The sequence below is a fragment of the Pinus tabuliformis genome, chromosome 3_1, assembly GCF_031772625.1.
Source record: "Pinus tabuliformis cultivar Carrire ecotype Pingquan chromosome 3_1, CPIR1, whole genome shotgun sequence".
In the NCBI taxonomy this organism is placed as follows: Eukaryota; Viridiplantae; Streptophyta; class Pinopsida; order Pinales; family Pinaceae; genus Pinus; species Pinus tabuliformis.
The window spans coordinates 753,922,535-753,943,394 of NC_142301.1; the positions used below are offsets into that span (position 1 = coordinate 753,922,535).

At 39.9% G+C, this 20,860-nt stretch overlaps 2 protein-coding genes across 2 annotated transcripts in view; both read right to left on the minus strand.

Moving 5' to 3' along the window:
* Positions 1 to 20,860, minus strand: part of LOC149189565 (E3 UFM1-protein ligase-like protein) — a 331,641-nt gene that overhangs the window by 271,040 nt on the left and 39,741 nt on the right. The window contains exon 2 of the mRNA XM_089411846.1: positions 11,191 to 11,502. Within this exon, the coding sequence (XP_089267972.1) occupies positions 11,191 to 11,502 (312 nt within the window). The remainder of the gene's footprint in view (positions 1 to 11,190; positions 11,503 to 20,860) is intronic.
* LOC149189566 (uncharacterized) lies at positions 7,054 to 9,280 on the minus strand. Its single transcript, XM_089413236.1, has 2 exons — positions 7,529 to 9,280; positions 7,054 to 7,406 (listed from the first exon to the last, which is right to left on the minus strand). Exons 1-2 carry the CDS (start codon positions 7,985 to 7,987, stop codon positions 7,203 to 7,205), a joined length of 663 nt encoding a protein of 220 aa, XP_089269362.1. The 5' UTR covers positions 7,988 to 9,280; the 3' UTR covers positions 7,054 to 7,202.

A 20,860-nucleotide genomic window follows, 5' to 3' on the forward strand; every position in this document is an offset into this window, starting at 1 on the left:
CTCTGGCATGGTCTCCTCATAGAAGACATACTGCTCCTAGAGACCTCTTGTCTTTGAGCATCTAGTCTGACAATCTCAACCCATGACATCCTCTTGGAAGGTTGCTCCTTCAATTCTACCTAATTGTTTGCTCCCTCGGAACTGGAAGCTCTTTTGGTCACCTGGCATGATCTTGGATGTCTTAACAATCTATACAATCCTCCCTTTCGAGCATCAATCACTCTTGTTGCGTCTATGCTCGAGCCCAAAAACCTGACCATCTGGTGACTGGAGCAGAAAAAATATCCTCATAGTCCACTCCCTTTCTGGGAGAACCCTCTTGCCAAAAAAACTCACTTCTATGTTGCCATATGTTGCGTGAATCATCGCCTTGGAAGCCTCCACAATGTACCTATTCTTCCTTTCTACAAACTCCATTCAAGAGGCCATGGAAGAAAAGATCATACCAAGAAAAATACAAAGACAAGAGGTTGACCAAAAATAAAAAATAATAATAATAATCAAGGGAGAAAAATATGAAGTACTTATCTCTTGATTAAGGAAGAAACTGCTAAGAAATTGTCAACTCCCTCTCTGACAAATCTATAAGAGAAACTCGAAAACCTGTCATGTGCCTAGAGGCACAACTGTCCACAAACATTACTGGTAGCAGTTCCTAAAGGAAGAATTCCTTTGACTTCTTCTGAGGTGGATGCTCATCATCATCATCAATCAACATTTTTTGTTGCATGTTGCTTTCCCTTCCTTTTCTTCTCAAGACACTGGGAGGCATAATGTCCAAAATCATGACAAATGAAGTACTTGATCTTTGACATATCCTTCTTCTTTTGATCCTAAACAAGAGTGGGTCTTCTACCTGTATTCTTCTTATCAAACTTTCCAAAGTTCCTTCTTCCTTTTCCTTTCCTTGTATGAGTTGCAAGAGCTTGAGTTTCTTCATCCTGCGGATTCTGCAAGTTATTCCTAGAGGAGCAATCTAGTCTCCTCTTGGACACAATCAGTCCACAACTTATCAAATGAAGGCAGATTTTCTCGCGCACAAATTTTCTGAATAAATGGCTCCCATGAGGAAGGAAATCCATTGAGAGTCAATCATTATAGCTAGCTCTATATCATCAATGTTATCTCCAATAGTTACAAGCTTATCTTTGATCTAGGAGACTCTCATAAGATACGAGACAACAAAATCTGATCTAGTCATCATGACATTACAAAGATGATATCTCAAGGTTAACTCCCTATTAGTGTCGTTGCTTTCATACAACCCTAACAGAGCATCATATACTTCCTTGGCAGTCTTCATTGTAGCAACATGAGCAATCAAGTGGTCCTTTATGGAATCTACCAAGAATCTCTTTGCCTTGGCTTCATGCTTATACTTGCTTATCTCCTTGGCTCACTCTGGCTCTAGAATAACTTTCTCCACATGATCCTGAAGCTCATTTTCTTCCAAGATAAGGAGTATCCTGGTCTTCCAAGATCTGAAGTTGATGGCACCATCTAACCTGTCTTCAACTCTGAGACTTGGTGCCATTTTGACAAGAGATCCAAAAAACAATCAAGATGACTTCAATGAATGCTCTTTCAACAAAGCTCTGAAATCATGTTAACTTTTCTACAAAAGCACAACAAAATACTATTTTCTGCCAAATAATTACTACTTAATGATTTTCACACAGTGTTCTTGTTGTCGCGCGGATTGACACGACAACCCTCAGACCGGGGGCTGTCACTCTGATCCCCGATCCCTCCGTTTAAGCCTGTCTCCCGCGGCTAAGGGGGGTAGTCCCTGTGAGATGATGAGACCAACTGTCGACTGGTTTTTCATGTTATATCTCTCATGCTGAGATCTGAAATTTTTCAAGTCGAGATACGAATATGATGTCTGGTTAATAATTCATGATTCTCATGGTGGTTTTAAGCATTTCTCAGTCGCTGGATATTGTTTTGGTTATGTGACTTCGCTGATACCTTTTGATGACAAATGATTGTTGTTCACGATCATTCTTTCTTATCATTTAACAAGTAATCATTGCAATAATAATCTCTTAAGGCACTGGTCTGCTAAATTAATCAAATCCATCGAGTCCTTTTTATATCGTATCTCGTGTCTCCCAACCAACTGGTCGACAGTTGGTCTCATCATCTCACAGGGACTACCCCCCTTAGCCGCGGGAGACAGGCTTAAACGGAGGGATCGGGGATCAGAGTGACAGCCCCCGGTCTGAGCGTTGTCGTGTCAATTTGCGCGACAACAGTTCTTATGCCACTGATATCATCAAGCAATTACACTTAAAAAAAATATCAATAGTAAATGCAGCAGAAACAATAAATATCATAGAAAGACAGCCATGCGCAATAGAGACAATATTTTTATCCTACAAAACCCAACCTTGGGAGAAAACCCAACAACTTTTCTTAGAAGAAATTATTCTTCAGCAAAGTATACAAGTCAATAATTTTTCTAGAATTTTGTGCCAAGTACAAATCCAAATAATAGTCAAAACCTGGTTAAAGTAGCAACAAGTTAAGACTAGTCAAACCAACCAAAATGCTCAGAAGTCAACGCTAGTCAAATAGTCAGCTTGCGGTCAAACTTTGGCCCTACAGCTCCTGTTGTCAACTACATTCAAATTCTTGCACATGTTTGACCCTCCTTCAACTCAATCAACTCTGGTCAAACTTGGCCCAAAATAGTTCAATCAGCTCGGGTCAAACTCTGTCAAACAGTCAACTCATCCCCATTTTCTCCACACGTGCGGCTATCCAAGAGACCTCATAAAGTTGAAGAAGAAACTCACTTGCATGGTGGATAAAATGAGGTACATCATCTACATATACTAGTCGAATGGGGGTAAATTAAACCAAGGGACACACCCTTTCATGAACTGGGCCGACTTGTCTACTTGTGCCAACATGGTGCCCCAAAAAAAAAAAAAAAAAAAATTCTTAGGCCGAATTGGAGACCTCTTTGGGATGCGGGAATACCTCTCAATGCTACAAAAATCATCACTTTGAAGGGATTAGTGGTTTCACCTTTGGTGTCGCATCTCCTATATCTCGTGCCTTGATGACGTCATCATGCAATGTGGTGGGTTTGAAAGCGTTGACCCACCCATGTAGTGGTTCAGCCCATGAAGAGCATAATCAACCTTTGCTCAAAAATATCGGTCATGCAATGTGGTGGGTTTGGAAAGCCTTGACCCACCCACGTAGTGGTTCAGCCCATGAAGAGCATAATCGACCTTTGCTCAAAAATATCGGTCACCATGACTGCTAACTACTAGAATTCTAAGATGTAGGACTTTGGTGTCCCAGTCTACTTCAGTTGTGCTAGCTCTCTGAAATGTATATCAAGATCCTTCTGGTCGAAACAATCAATCAAAATTTGAGTAAAGTGCACATATGAGGTTACGTTGGAGTGCACTAAGGTGACCAATCCATGGTACCACCATTCATGTGCTCCCTCCTCCAAATGAAATGTGGCAAATTTGATAATATTTTCTTCCAACATTGGATTAATTTGGATTTTGGTGTCTAGCTTTTGCACCCAAGCCCTTGTTGAGCACTTGGATGATCCATCGAAAGAGGGGACGGCCAGTTTACCTACCTTACGCATCAGATCATGATTTTGTTGTGCCCTAGGTCTATTCTTGTATTTGATGTTGCTAAACTCTTGAAACGTCATGGCTACCCGTACATTTTCTCCTAGTGTTGCATACACCTAAAAAACATTAATCAAAATTTCCATTATGTTTTGCTTCTCCTTAGGTTGTCGTCCTCTAACCATCTAAAAATTAGGGAATTAAGGGTCTATGAATCCTTCCATTGTTTGTCCCTACATTATATTGTGCAAAGATATTAAAAGAGCTAGAATTATGGTCGTTTCTCCTTTCAACACCAATCTTATTACCAACATTCATTCCATTAGCAGCATTGTTACCTAGGTTGTTTAGATTTCCCATGAACTAGGCAAAATACTAAGTCATTTGTTGTTGTCCTTGGGCTATCTGTTGTTGCCCCTATGTTAACAGTTGGGCTATTTGTTGCTACCCTTGAATTAGTACATGCAAGAGGTTAGTAGGATCTTTATCTCCTTTGTCCTCCATGGATGAACTGTGGGTAACCTTTTTCCTCCTTATTGTAACATTACTCCTATCTTTTGGAAGCATACAAAGCTCATATGCTCACAAGCTAACAGGATGCACCACTACAATGTTCTTAGGGAATTTTTTCCCTTAGGGATTTAAGAACATAAGAGAATATTGCTCTAAAATTATAGCATCATTTACAATTTTCCCTAATGAATATATAAGCAACATCAATAGAATACACCAATTTATAGCTCTCACAGGTTTACTCCCTAATGCAGTGATAGCACTGGACAACTAGGGGCAGTAGTATACCGGAGATTGCATTTCAAACCAGCCACAAATCATGAACATGAAACTAGGGCTACATACATATGGGATTTAGCCCACAATCCTTCAATATTCACACTACAATTGACATGCATATAACTGCTAAATTACTAGCTATTCTACTAGCCTACTAATTCGTCCTGACCTTGTACCCAGCTTCAGAAATCAATCATCTTATTGTCTCCTAGTTGTGACTTGTCACTAGTTGTTAGACTTGACCTGTTGTCCCAACCAACCTCCTAATCCACAAGATGTGAGTCGCCCCTTTAGCTACTTGAGACAACCCTTTGCTACCCTATGATGTGCTTGGAAGAGCCACGTAAGTTGACGAGATCCGCTACCTCCATGTAATGATTTGTAGCCCTAAAGGGACCCCAAGAACTTTCTATACTGCTCACAACCCTTCCAAACCCTCATGCAGATAGAGATAAACCCTAGAGAGGGTCCTCACTGCCCCAGATTACTCTAGGTTAGCTCTTGGTGCCACAGAATAGGCTAACTTATAAGTGGATAAGGGATCGTTATCCCGGAATAATCTCATCTTGGCTTTTGAAGGTTTTGTGGCTGAAATGAATAACTTGTTGCCTCAGAAACATACCCTTTAGGGTTGGTTGTAGGCCCAAATCCGAGTTTCGATCTGCTTTGGGGAGGGACAATCCTCGCTCCTCCTTCAATGCAATCACAAGCAATCTCCAAACTGCCCTATCCAAGCCACAAAAAAGGTCTTTTTCAAAACCCTTGTATTGTCGCAGATAAGAAATATGCCTCGGATAACCTCCACAAAATGTTCTTGCTTGCCACAACCAGATGAGAGACGTCTCAAGGTATTATACTGCAATGTATAACCCACCAAATTATTCTTCACCAAAAACCAAATGAAAAAAAGCCTCAAAGAATTATGTCAAACAATTTTGGAGAGATAGAGAAGATTAGCTAGGGTGGAATCATCACCACCGAAACTAATCAAGAGAAGCAGGGGCCTTAAAACCCTCAGAGCCTCCGCTCACATGACAGATATATCCAATCAATCAATGATGATGAAATGATTTCATCTCTCTTATTTATAGATTTCTTATGGGGTTTCTTCTCCTTATTTTAGTGTGAGGGGTTACAAGTTTCCCTTCACTTGTCCCCAATTCTCAGTTCCTCCACAAGATTTGCACCAATTACCCCAAATGTACCCAATGTTGCCCCAAAACATTGGATAATGGGTTTCCCCCTTTATCAATGACTATAGCTTACAGGGTTGGATAGGCTACTTCGTCCTCTCTGGGGCAATTAAATATAAGGGAACATTACATATAGGCAATGATTTTGATGATATGCAGTACTATTTAATTGTTGTAGCATGACTTTTTTGGTACTATACAAGGCTTTTAGGGCCTCTTTAGTGATGTATTCTTTGTTCAGAGATGGATTGGACTTAATGCAATTTTGGTTATAAACTTATATGCATTAGTTGTGTGATTGAATTTATATCATCATCATGTAAACATTTTATATATTTCATATTTTATGTGTAATTCACTATTTTTTTAATATATAGCATATAGCATGTCCTTCGTGTCATGTTCCGGGGGATCACCGCATCACATGTTGGATACTTGTATTTTCGTTTCCTCGTGTCATGTGACTTAGCTTACAAACTACAATAGACTAAGTTGGGTGAACATCTCATTCTCAAGTTTCTTATATGATGAGATCAAAGCGGGGTATTACTTCCTTTACTGGGACTCAAGAGGCCTTTTCCATATTGTTTCTTTATCAAGACCAACGATACTTGACGCTCTTCATGAGGGAGACTTCCAGGCATTGAACGCAATGCCTACATATATTGCCCTAGCCAAAGCAATCAAGGCAATCACCTTTTGCTTCGTCATTGTTTTGTCCACTCAAGGTAGCAAAGAGTAGATTGAGGACCATGCCACTGCAAAAACCAAATTAGTGAGAACTCAAGTCTCCTCTCACCCACCATCCCCCTCAAACCCCCAAAGTGGATCAACTAACCTTCTCAAGACTTCTATGGAGCTCTGGCTCCAAACCCTAATACAAACACCAGCAAACAATAAAACATATCATCTCTAGGAGGTCCCAAAATTATAGTCCCACCTCATGGAGTACTAATCTCCATGTTCAATCAAGCAGCCACTTCCCCATTCAGAGTTTCTTTCCCCCGATATTGGAAGTCGGGAATGATGTACCTCCTCTCTCAAGTGCTCCTAGGATCACATAGTCAAACCCAATGTTGCACGAAGCGGGAGCGAAGCGGAAGCGCGGAGCGCGGAAGCGTCATTTTCCAAAAATCTAGGAAGCGAAGCGTCCACGGAAGCGTCTGCTATATATATATATATTTTTATATTTTTTTGCATTTATACTCAAAACAAACATCCCAAATACCAAATTAATTGTAGAAGACATGAAAACATGCATATTTTTGCATAAATCAAGATAGATATGGCATCCATGATTCCATTGTAGTTACTAGTATGTACAACAATCATCTATATTCTAGCTATTACAAACATACATCAAATTTTTAAGCATATTATAAAACATAAAACATTTAAGCATATTATAAAACATAAAACATAGAGCATATTATGATTTATCTAGCAAGTGAGCAACTGTCAACATTTGTCATGTCCAAAATTCAAATAATAATGTTTACAAAATATGTCACTTGGTCACCGCCAAGCCAAAAAGGTTCAAAATTCAAATTCACAAGTCTACAAGTCTAATGAGTAATCTATGACAAAAAGAAGTAGATTGTGAATATATCTACTAATCTCTCCTCCTTCCACCACGAATAGAACGTGATGGCGGGCCTCCACGTGGTGGCAATGAAGAAGATGGTCCCTGTGTAAGTCGTGGCACTGGAACTGATGAAGAAGAACCCCCTGCCGTTGGTGTTGAACCATGGAACCTAGAAACCAAGGGACCAGATGGGGGTGGGGGTTGTGGCATATCAACACCCGTGTCATCATCCTAGAATCGCTCAAAAAATTCATGCAAAAAAAAAAACACTAGTTAACAAAAAAATTAAAAACATGAATTAGAGAAATGCTTTATAAGGGAAAATTGGAAAATTCATACCACAATGGACATACCTGGATAAGAGAATCCTCTAATTGCTCTAGTCGCAACACTCCATCCTCCAAATTGGGCTCCTCTGGATTCTTGTCCCAAGTCAACAAGTCTTTATTAGACTTTGCATCTTCACAGTAATGGGACAACAATCGCAAGTTGTAATGAACATAAACCAAGCTCTCTGCCCGGTCTAAATTCAACCTGTTCCTTTTAACACTGTGGATGAAAGAATAAGAGCTCCAACACCTCTCTGCAGAAGAAGTGTTTACCACCTGTGATAGCACCCGCAATGCCAAACTCTGTAGAAGTGGAGTAGGCCCTCCATGCATGTTCCACCACTCAAGAGCAGAAAAATGCTCTCGATCTTGAATTGCATGCATGCTCCCAAATGGACCAGTGTTGCTCGTATAGTTGCTCACCTGTCTCCGTACCAATGTAGCCTCCTCATTATCAGGGATTAATCTACTCAATGCAGCCATATATTTTTCGTGAACCTCTTTATCTTGGTGTGGTTTTTTCCTGCTTCCCCCCCCCAGGTGCTGGTTTTGAAAGCCATGATGGATGATAGTATTTAGGTGTCAAAACATATGCTAATGCATGCAATGGAACATTTAGCATATCCCATCGGTTTTCCACCTCTTCACGAATATAATTGTACAAGGTGGTATCTCTAGGCTCAACAATGTCTTTAATCTGCCCCAACATGCTATCCATTTGCTCATACACCTCCCCAATTACTGGTCGATCTGAATCTGCAAACTTGATCATGTAATAAATTGGTTTGGTGAATTGCAAAACATATTTAACCTGTGACCAAAAGTAACTGTCAAGAACAGTGTCCTTGACTTCATTAGCACCATCTGTGTCAGTGTTAATTTCATCCCATGTTTCAGCACACACCAGATTAGTTAAAGCTTGTCTCACCCTCACTAGCCGCCTAAAGGTGAGGTAATAACTAGCAAATCTTGTCTTTGCAATTTTAAGCAATTGCAACTTGGAGTAAGTGCCATAGAAGTAGTTTACCCTGTATGCCCTGTGATGAATTTAATGAGCTGTTTCCCTTTCCTGTAAACCTCAGCAATCCACCCACAATCTTTGTGTTTCACAATATCATGCATCAAAAGGTTCAATGTGTGAACCAGGCACCCAGACCAAAAGATGTGTGGATGAGTACGCTCAATAATTTTTCCTGCTAACTTACAATTTGCTGCATTATCTGTGATCACTTGAACCACATTATTCGGACCAACATCTTTGATTGATTTCAATAGGAGATCTGCAATGTTTTGTGCAGTTGCACTGATGGAGGAGGAGTCATGAGATGCAATAAATACTGCACCACTAGAAGAAACACCAAGAACATTTATCAAATGTTGGTTTTTAATATTTGTCCACCCATCTGATACAATGGATACCCCAGAATCCACCCACTCATGTGTAAAACGTGTCAAAGCTCTTTGAACCTTAGCTTTTTCTCTTTCTAATAACACTGTTCTAGCTTTCTCATAGTTGGGGGCCTTGTATCATTTTGGGGCTTCATTGATGGCCTTTACCATTTCATGCCAATAGGGAGAGCGAAGCACATTGAATGGTACACCGCAAGCACAAAGAAAACGGACTATCTTTCCATCCACATCATCCCTCCCAGCAACATTAAGGAAATCCCCTATTGTTTTTCTACCTCCAGAGGTTGCAAAAGTACCATGAGGAGATGGGCAACTACCAAATTTAGAGGTTGCACTTGATTCAGAATGAGTTTTTTGTTTCTTGTTTTTTCGTTGTGCAGCCATCTCTATTTGGATGTATTTTTGTCTTTGTTCAGTTGAAATGTTTGGGCAAATGGTTACCCCCACAGAACCCTTTTTTTCATCACTCTCCAGCACCCCACAAAGATGCCTCCTCAGACGGGTATATGAACCCGTATATGGTTTTCCTCCATGACAACCATGAGGGCACAAAAATTTGTAAGATCCACCACCCTTTCCCCCTTCAAGTTTGGTCACATAGTTCCACAAGGGATTTGATGTACCTTTCCCATCTTGTGCTTCAGTGTCCCCTTCAAGTTCATCCCCTTCCTCTTCAAACCCTTCCTCCTCATCATACATTGGGTCACTACTATTAGGACCAAGTTCATCCCCTTCCTCTTCCCCTCTATTCCTCACCCTTGCCATCATTAAAACCAAGAGTGGAATGATACATAGAAGCCAAAAGAACACCATCTTGGAATATGGATATAGGTGGTGGACAACCTGTAAATAAAGGAGCAAGTAGAAACAATGGGAAAGAGTAGGAGAGGGAGGAGAAAAATACAATTTTTTTTTCAAAAAAACAAGGGAGTTTGGGGTTTGAACTTACCTCTTTAGCTCTTGTAGATGAAGTCCTCCAAGCTCTTGCTCCAAGCTCCTCCTCCTTCTCCTAGCTCCTCCTTCTTCACTCCTCCAAGCTCTCCTCTCTTCTCCTCTCTTCTCCTCTCCTTTCCTCTCTTCTCTTCTCCTCTCCTCTCTTCTCTTCTCCAACTCTCATAAACTCAAAGTGAGAAAATGAGAAGAGAATGGGGGCTTTATTCTTTTCTAAACTCACCCTAAAGTGACCCTAACCCACCCCTAACCCACCCCCTCATGCTTAGTTAAGTTAAATTTTAAATGAAATTAAAAAAAATATATGTTTATTTTGCTGCCCCGCGGGTTGCGTGCGGGTTGCGCCCGGGTGGCGTGCGGGTTGCGCTTCCGGGCAGGTTGCGTGGCGCCACCTCTTGCCCGAATCGCCTTCCGAAGCGCGATTCCGGGGGCAACGCAACCTTATTGGCAGGAATCGTTTTTAAAACATGGAAGCGCGCCACCTCAAATTCGGAATCGCGATTCCTTTGGAGATTCCGGAACGCTTCCGCACGGGTCGCGGTTCCGGGTTAGGATCCGGGGGGGGGCGATTCCTGCAACCCTGGTCAAACCCCTCAGCCTTGATATTGTCTAGATGTCATTCTCGAAGAGTGCAATGGCCCATTCACAGTGGTTGATGACTTGACAGAGGAGCCACTTTCTCTTTCCCCTCATTCAGCCTTGACCTCTAGTTCCAGCATGCCTTGACATCCTATCTTTGTACTTGTTATAAATTATAACTTTTTTTTTGGAACTGTTTATGTCCTTTTATACTTCTTTAAGATAGATACTTTAGATATTTCTCTACTTTTAATAAAGTAGCAACTAGTGCTGCTTTTAAACTCCCACTATGTATTTAAATTGGATGTACTTACTATGTATTTACATTGGATATACTTTTTAAATCCCATCAACCTACTTAATGTGGTCACTCTTCAGATTTAATAAAAATCATTTATCTGTTAAGAAAAAGTGGTAACAGTAGCCAAGCACTAGCTAAACCCTTCTTTCAAATAATGTCAATGAATTCAAACGCTGGTGCATTTACATAACTTTCTTGAATACATTTTAAAATAATACAAAAATGGCCCTCCAATTTTGAAGAAATACCAATGAATATTATTAAACTGAATAGAGGCTTTGTACAAAGTACTGTAAATTGCCAAACAGATACTTCTACTGCAATACATACTTCCTCTGCAAAAGCACATAATTAACATTTTTGAAGAACAATACGCAGCAAAATTAATTTAGTCATTGATTAATGTTTTCATATCTAATAAGAATGCAAGTACAGAATGCCTTACAATTGTTCCAAGGCGAGGCTCCAAAATACTAGTTAGCAATTCTGAGCTAACATGCAGTTGGGAAGCAAGTTCTGCCAAAGAGATTTGGCTAGACTCTTGCAATCTTTCGTTGATTTCCTCAGCTACAGAGTCCCAATAGACAATTGACAATATCTCTCCCTGCACTAGCATTAGTTCTGCATTCTTTGCAACAATATATTCAGCCTGTCTCTCCACATGATATAAGTCCACTCCTAATATATCTGCAAGCTCAATTAAGGACACTCGTCCCAATCTGCCTATTTCTGCCTCCATTTCAGTTCTCAGACGATCCTGCAAAATTGGACATCAGGACTTTGTAACAAAAAGATGCAATATTTGAAAAACAAATTACAGCATTTACTGAACATATGTTGTACCCATAAGGGTCAACAAACATAATTCATATAAAACATCACCCAAACATTGTTACAAAATTTAATTCTGTAGAAACAGAAGCATAAATACTTCTTTGGGCAATCTCTTGCCTTGAATCCTGCACGTCATTAACTGTTCATGGTATCAGAAAGCATAATAATTTCGAAAGACCCACAGTCAAAGCAGGTTTGATGTTAATATGGCTTTCACTTTAGCATGATCAGCAGATCTCGCAAAATGTTTTAAGCTGGTAGCAGCATTTCAACAGGATACGAGCCCCTTCAGGCTTCAACAAAACTAATATCAATCTTTAAACAGAAAGAAAATTCAAGAGGGAATTGATGAATTGTTGTTCTTAAAACATGGCCTATAACTATAAGACATGTATTGATTCTCAATCAGTTATTGCTGACTTATTTCATTCCCTGTAAACTAGAAGTCCGATATTTTTAGTGTCCTGATTCTTCTGGTCATGACAACAGGGACCTATCCTTCTAAGCATTGGAAAGATGTTAATCACAGTATGGACAACTGAAAATGATATAGTTTCAATGCTGTCACTGCAACCCGCAAGCTTGTTAGCATTTCGATCTAGAACAGTGAAACAGTCTACATGTTTTTGTTCTCTGTGCAGTCTATAGGTTCAGCTTGTCTACAATGGATACAACATCCATTAGTTGTGATCTGTCTCAAGTCAATCCTGGATCAACATTGATGCCGACAAGCTGACCCAACACCCAGGCCGACTTTGATTCAGATTGGTGACTTCAATACCTTCGAGAAATTTCACTCGACTTGGTGACTCAACAACTTGACATTGACTTTGCAATTCAACTAAATCAAGGCAGCCTTCAACTAGTGCAAAGCGCAACTGTTGTGAACATGTGACAGTGATATGCATTAGTTGCAGTGGCAAACGCAGTAGTTATGTGTAATTGAAATTGGTTTCTTGTAAATGAAAGAACTTGGAACTAATTAACTACCTTGGAGTTGAAAAGTCTCCCTTCGGTCCACAGAAAGGGACTTGATTCAATCTCTTTAAGAAAAAGATGATAAATGCTTCCATTCAACATATCCTTCCCCGATGTAGTAATTTAGTGCAACGAAACAAGTATATCTCACAACTGACAGAAGATCCTTCAACTAAGATATCACTCCCTGCCACTATTCTGAGCAGCCCACTATGCCCCACACTCCCCCCACTCTCGCACACTCTCCCCATGCTCCTGTCACTTTTAAGCACTCCCAAACCCCACACGTGCACCCCTGAGGTTATATATAAAACTACTACAGCCATATAAATTAAATCACTGATAAACGCCGATAGGCATCAATCCATAATAAACATCAAAACACTTCATGATACATGTCACATTGCTAAAATTTAAAAAACCATAAAAATTAACTAAATTATAACTTTATTTTAAATTATTATTATTATTAATTAAAAAATAAAAAATAATAATAATAATATATAAATTTAAGTAAACATGTAACGAGATTCTTAACCATGGAGATTCACCCAAACTTCACCATGGTGATTCTTAATTTGTAAATAGGCTTTGTTGCAATACCATGACTTATCAATACAACACACCCAAAAAACCATAATTCATTTCATGTAACACTTTTTCTTTTGATATTTTTTTAATTAATCAATTTAATTAAAAGTTAAAACACAAAAAATGGCATAACTACTTTGGAGATAGATCTGAACCTTTGATTTGTCCATACAATTAAGAATATTCTATATTATTCAATGGAGTAAATCTTTACCATCCACCTAATAACTAGCACATCCATATAAAAGTCGATAGGCATCAATCCATAATAAGCAAAAACACTTACTTCTTGATATGTCTCATGTTGTTAAAATTTAAAAAATCATAAAAACTAACTACATAATAACTTTATTATTATTATACAAGTTAAACATATATACATTTAAAAAACATGGAACAAGTTTCTTAATCGTGAAGATTTACACCCACTTTACCATGGAGATTCTTAATCTATAAATAGGTTTTGTTACAATTTCATGGGTCAATACCATGTCTTATTAATACCACATGCCCAAAAAACCACAACTCACTTCATATGACGCTTGTTCATATGACATTTTCTTTAATTAATCAATTTAGAGAAAAAATAGCATAACTACTTTGAAGATGAATCTCAACCTTTGATTTGTGTATACTACTATGGATATTCTAGAATATTCCGTGGAGGTTAAATCCCTACCATCCACTTAACATTTTTTTATAATTAAATTAAAATTCTAGAAGCCCTATTCCAAAATAGACACGCCTATCGACGTAATAAATAATAAATAAATAGTAAAACTAACAATAATAATAATTAAATATAACGAATATTAATTAAAGGGTCATGTCTAAATGGTCATGACTATTCGTAAGGGTGCCTTGGGCTATATTGAGCCAGGCCCCATTCATTGTAACATCATTCATTCATTTTTCATTATTCATTCTTTTATAAAATAATTTATTTTATTGAACACTCAAAGTTTATGTGCATCACAAGGAAATCAGGAAAAAGACATTTTTTAAAGGTGGAACCTTTGGGTAAGTTTAGGGTTTAGGGTAAACACAAGGGAGAAACAAAAACACTTCTCCCTCTCTACGTTCCTCATTTTATTCATCTCTGTGTTATCGAGTTTGGAGTCTTAGTCTTCTTGCTAATCTTTTAGGAAGGCAAATTTGTGAGAGCTTGGAGGAGAGAAAGAAGGCACAATAGTCACATTCTACTACTACAAATAGCTAGAGAGCTAGAGAGGTGATCCTAAAGCCCATTCGTTGTAGTTTTTTGTAACATCATTGCATTGTTCATTTGTTGATTTTTTTTTCTTCTCCTATTCTATCCCATTCCTTCTTCTCCCTTATTCTAAAATAGGCTTACATCTCCTAATTAGCAACAAATAAACAAGTGTAAGCCCATAATGCAAAAGAGGATAAAGTGGGTAAAGAACATGTCCCTAAACATTACATCATAATAATAGTTAATAAGCTAAGAGATGCAACCCTTCACCATCATGATTAGTCAATGCATATGAGTGTAGCATCAAAAGGCTCATTGTATTATCTCATTCAATCATTATCAATTATGCTAATATTTACATCTTGTATGGATTTCAATTTTGCAACCACCTTAAGTTGGATATTTTCTCATATATGAACTATTGATCATTACATAAAGGAAGACGTTCAAAGGGGGGTGACCCTCCACAATGCCTTAAGCAAAAGGTGGGTAGTAATGCATAAAGATAGAATTGGAGAAAGAAAGGGAAAGAAATAAACTGCATATGGGAATCGAATGTAAGGCTTGAAGAAAGTGTTCTTATGGTTTATGCTTCTCATTTTGATTATAATGGTGTTGGTGGGGAATAGGCATGAAAAAGAAGATGAGGACAAATGTCATACTCACAGTTACCCATTATATGAACATGAAAAAAATTTGGAAAGAGATGAATTTCATTAACAACTTAACACCTTTGTCAAAGCATCTAACAAAACATGAGGGCAAGAGAGGGGATGGAACCACTAAATTTTTATGTAGGCATGATTGTCATTAAGGAACACCTTACACCAATCATATATGCTAGTTTTTGTAGCATCAGAGGTGTTCTAGTCTCGAAATTTTGTGGAGAGGCTAAAACACAAGAGTTCTCCATAACCCAAAAATTGTTTCTGGAAATTCCACCTAGAAGTGTCTCAATTAGATTATTAGCCTATTTTTAAATATTTCCTAAGTCTAAACTTAGGAAAAGGGGTTAATTAATCAGTATTAATTGAAAAAAGTGTGAATCATCTAGAAACTCGCACAGATTGATCCAAATATGATTTCAGCCATTGATTATATTTTAATCTTGGTCGTTGAAGTCCCAACTGGAGATTATAAGAGGAGTTCGATGGGTAGATGGAGAACACACACTTGAGATCGATTTCCTTGGGCAGTTAGATTTTCTAGAGAGACATAGCAGTTGCTGGAAGAGTTCGAGCCAGAGAAGGGACGCAGAGACAAAGAGGGGCAGGGACAATGATCCGGAGAGGTAGCAGCAAGTGACAAAGTAATCCACGCAAAAGTTGCGCAAGGGTTGCGCAAAAGCTTCAGCAGAGCAATTCGATTTAGCTGGAGAGGAAGTCGATTCAGCTTCCAGAAGACAGGAAAGTCTTCCAGAGGCTCGGAAAGTCACTTCCAGCAGCAGAGACAAGCAGGACAGCTTAATCAGAGGCTAAACAGAGCCACATGTGCGAGAGATGACGCAAGGACTACGTAGAGGGCCTACGCAAGGGTTTGGACAGCCAGTTTTTCTGGAGGAACCAGTGTTGGGATTGCTTAGTGAGTGAGAGAATTTTCTCTCTAATTACTTTTGTCAGATACTTGTTGATTGGATAGCCAACTGGGCATCCATAGATTGTACTCAGATTACTTCATTGTTGCTTAATAATAAAATCACTCAATTGATAAACCGGTTTTCCCAAGTTGGGTTTTTCTAGGGACTTTTGTCCAAAAATAACTATGTCAAATTTATTGTGTGTGTGCCAGTATTTTCTCAGTTTCCAGTTTATCTTCCCCAAAATTTAATTTGGTGAAAATTGCAGTTGTGAATTATTCGTTGTTTGTGTGGGAAAATACACTGTTAGATGGGGAAGCTCAGAAGCAGAGGCAGGGACAGCAGCAGGACATTTTTCTGGGGGTTGCGCAATGCCTAGCCAGGAGTGCGAATTAGTTGAGAAATTCAATTTTTTAGTGCAAGTGGGCAGAAAAAATAGACTTGCCATATTAAGTGATTCCAATAGACAGAGGGAGCAGTAGTCCAGTGTTTTCGTTGGGCAAATTCCTTGTTTGGTTGCAGGACGGTTTTGCAGCGGTTTGCAATAGCAGAACCAATGTTGGGTGGAAGAGAAAGGCACACACAAAGAATTTCTCTCAAAGGGTTTCTAGCCTAGAAATCTGATTTTTCCTGTTGCAGTCGGCAGTTGCTATAGGCAGTTTTTCTCACTCCAAGAGGGAGTGCGAGTAGCAAATTCGATCAGATTCAGAGATGGCCACAGTTGGGCTTGGAGATCAGGATAGGTTGGAGGGAGCCTCCAACATTATCATTTGGAAGGCGATGATGCCCTTCCTTCTGGATGAACATAGCCTGAAAGCCTATGTAAATAATGTAGTGGCAGTTCCCTAGGATATTGATCAGTTGAAGGAATATAGGAAAGAGATGGTGAAGGCAAACCAATTGATCTTGGATGGAGTCCGAGACCATATAGTTTCACATATCTCTGGCAAAGGCACTACCAAGGAGATGTGGAATGCTCTCGACCAGCTATATCAGAATACTTTAGAGCAACAGTATATGTTCATGCAGGAGAAGTTGAGAAGCATCAGGATGCAAAAGGGTGAAGGTATAGATCCCTTCCTCACCATGATTCAGGAGGTTCGTGATCATCTTGCAACCGTTGGGGAGGCACCTCAACCATCAGAGCTTGTACGGTTGGCACTGAACGTCTCAGAGGAGTGGCAAGTCTTTGTCCAAAGTATCTTGGGTCGCAACAACTTGTCTAGACGGGACAGGATGTGGTCAGACCTACAATAGGAGGAGTTGAGGCGAGCTCTATTAAAGAGCACCATCAGTGAAAGCAACCGCAAGGGCGTAAAGGCTGAGAAGGAAGAGGAGAATGTGGCTCTAATATCAAAGGGTCCCAGTCAAGGACAATGGGAGAAGAAAAAGGACGTACCTAAAGTGAAGTGCTTCATGTGTGGCGAGTTTGGCCACTACAATACATAGTGTCCTCTCAAGAAGAAGGACAAGCAGGAGAAGCAGGACCAGGCAGCAGCGTCCGCAAAAATAGATAAGTTGTCCTCTAGGTTAGAGGAATATTTCGCTATGTTTGCAATTATACCTCGAGAAGTGAGATGGGGCGATATGGAGCTATAGTCCCAGAGTTGCATAGATTTGTACAAGGTCCACTGAGGTGTCTTCTTCATGGATCATTACCTTGCTACAGGGTCCCATGGTATTTAGTGGTAGGATGAATCAGTGTCTGTTGATGCACTCAGATTCCGGCATGATAGTTGCAAACTAGTTGCAGTCATGTGCTGAGGTGCGTTCAACAGTGTTCACAATGTTAGTTTTTGGTAGCATCGGATGTGCTCTAGCCATGAAAATTGGTGGAGAGTCTAAGGCACGTGAGTTCTAAAGAACCCAGAAGTGAAATTCCACCCGGATTGTATTTTATTAAAATAATTCATATTTTTAGTGGCGCTCCTAAAAGCCTAAACTTAGGAAAATTAAAATATTAATGGGTATTAATCAAAATATGGGTGAGAATGATCTAGAAGGCTAATCAAGTCAAGTTTTAATCTTAGCCATTGATTATAGACTTAATCTCGGTCCTTGAAGTCTCAACGAGAAAAGTATAAGAAGGAGGCTTGGGTTCATTTAGAAACACACGAAGAGAACAGATTGATCTGAAGTTCGATTTCTGGGGCTAGGAAGCTGAGAAATTCGAACTAGGTGATCAGTTGCAGCAGAGGGACAAGGATAGTTTGGGAGTACTGACAAAGAGGCGGAGAGAAGCTTGTGGAGGCAGCGCAACAGCCAGGAGGACTAACGTTGGGCCAATCTGGGCCCACGCAGGCCTGACACAAAGCCATAAGGGCCAGCGCAGAAGCTAAAGTTTCCCTCCATGCAGAGAGTCGGAACTGCCGGAATAGCCGGGAAAGCTGACGCAATGGGCAGAAGAGACAGCGCAGAGCTGACGCAGAGCCTGTACGGCTAACGCAGGGCCAGCGCAGAGGTAGTCGGGGTTAGCCAGTTTTGTTGTCGAATCAACCGGAATTTGCCGAGTGAAGTGAGGTAAAACTCACTATGTTTTTCCGCCATTGTATTTTTCTGTCACAGGTTTGTCGGGAAGGCAACCAGCATTTGTATTCAGAATTACAGCTTAATAATAGAAAACCCTTAGAGCTACTGCACCGGTTTTTTCGGAGACTTTTGTCCAAAAATAAGTGTGTCCTATGTATCTTGTTCTTTGCTCAGTTCTCTGTTTCATCAAATAAAATATTTTTAAAGTAGTGTAGGTTGCAGAAGTAATTTGCTCAAGTATTCAGAGAATAACTTGATGAATGTACATTAAAATCAAGTAGGTGAAGTAGATTCAAATTTGCTACAGTAGGGGTTCCTTGAGGATTAGGAATTTTCACATGGTATCAGAGCATTGATTTTGAAACAAGAATAGTAGATCCAACGTTGAGTAGAGAGGCCAATAGCTGCATTTGGCAGCAATTCGAATACCCTTGAAGGGATTGCCTAGTCCTTGCTAGGAAGCAGAGATTCTAAGAAAATCTCTCCGAGAGAGTTAACAGAGAGGTACGATTTCCGATCCATGAGTTTGCAGAGGCAAAGGGAGTGACGCAGAGCCTCTGCGCAGTCCTTACCAGGGAGCAGAGATTCGGAGGAAATCTATCTCTAAGAGAGTTGACGAGAGGTACGATATCCGGTTCGTGAGTTTGCAGAGGCAAAGGGAGTGACACAAAGCCTCAACACAGTGCTTGAAGGGCACAGTTTCTGTCGGGGCAGAATCCGTCGGAAAAGAGCGAAGCCACGTAGAAGGGGAATTTTATCCTCAAAGAAACTTTTGCCAAAAAGTTTGAATTTCTCACTTGCCGGGCAGCAGTGCTAAACAGTGACTAGAGGAGTCAGTTCGACATTTGGGTGAGCTAGCATCGCATGGGCTCAGAGATCAAGATAGGTTGGAAGGAGCTTCCAACTATGTCATATGGAAGACCCAGTGTTGCGGGGGAGCCCCCCCCCCCCCGAACCCGCTCCCAATCCGCGCTCCGGGGGGGAGCGGGTCGGGAGCGCACTCCCAAGAAAAAAAATTAGGAGCGTCGCTCCGAGAGCAAAAAATAAATCCCGGGAGTGATCAGGGAGCGATCGCTCCCGGGCTTTATTTTTCGCTCCCAGAGCGACGGGCTGCCGCCGGGAGCAAAACTAGTGGAAAAAAATAAATAAATAAATAAAATAAAATAAGATAACATAAATAAATAAATAAATTGTTTTAAGAAATTTTTTGTTATATAAAGGCTTGGAGGGCTTTTGTAACTTCATTGTGACTTGAGAGAGTTGGAGGAGAGCCAAGAAGCTTGTGCCAAGGAGCGAGGAGGAGCGAGGAGCAAGCACCGAGGAGCAAGGAGCAAGCCTGTAAAGAGTCTTGGATTTGAGGTAGGTTAGCAACTTAGTAATTTAATAGGTTAGTAACTTAGTATTAATAACTTAGTAACTTATTTCTAGAATGATGAATCTAAATAAATAAAATTAATAAATAGTAAATACAATTTTAATTTTCTCATTCCCATTCTCATTAAATTTTGCATATTCAAAACTACAAATTTCAAACATCATGGACTTGGTTATATTTCTTGGCATTTTCTTCTTCTTGGTTCCTTTTCTAGCTATTATGGTGCTGGAGAGTAAGAAAGGAGGGGTCAAAATGAAGAGGGGGATGAAGAAGGGGGACAAAGTGGATTTGATGAAAACCCCGGTGAGGAGGAGCTGGAGGAGGGTGAACATGATTCAAGAACTGAAAAAAACTAAACAAGACCAAATCCCATTGTGGAAATATGTTAACAAGCCTGAAGCAGGGCAAGGTGGTGGAACCACTAAATTTCATTGCCCCCATTGCAACAATAATTACACAGGTTCATACACCCATGCCAGAAAACACCTCTGTGGGAAAAGGCCATGGGATGGAAATAAACAAATAGGAATCAAAACTTGTGTAGCTATGTCAGCAGCAAATAGAGCCAAATACATAAGGGAAGAGGAGAAAGCCCAATACAAATCTAAAAAATCAAGGGGTTTCTTTGAACCAAGCTCACAATCACAAGCACAAAGAACTCCTTCAGCATCCTCCCAAGGCAGTGGATATGGAGGCATAGGATCACCAGCTTTAAGGCATAGAACCATATCAAATTTCCTTGATGAGGGGTGTAGGAATGATGTGGATTCAAAAGTTTACGGGTTTCTCTATGCATGTGGGATACCATTCAATGTTCTTCGCTCACCTTATTGGCACGAAATGGTTTCTTCCATAAATGATGCCCCTAAAGGATACAAGAGCCCTGGGTATGACAAGGCAAGAACCGTTGGACTTGATCATGAAAAAGCAAAAATATCACATTCTTTGAATAGAATGACAAGTTCTTGGACTAACCATGGGGTGTCCATTGTATCTGATGGATGAACAAATGTAAAAGG

Coding starts and splice junctions, on each gene's coding strand:
- LOC149189566 (XM_089413236.1), bottom strand. CDS start 7,987: ATGGCTGCATTGAGTAGATTAATCCCTGATAATGAGGAGGCTACATTG. Junction 7,407..7,528: donor TAGAGGATTCTCTTATCCAG/GTATGTCCATTG, acceptor GAGCGATTCTAG/GATGATGACACGGGTGTTGA.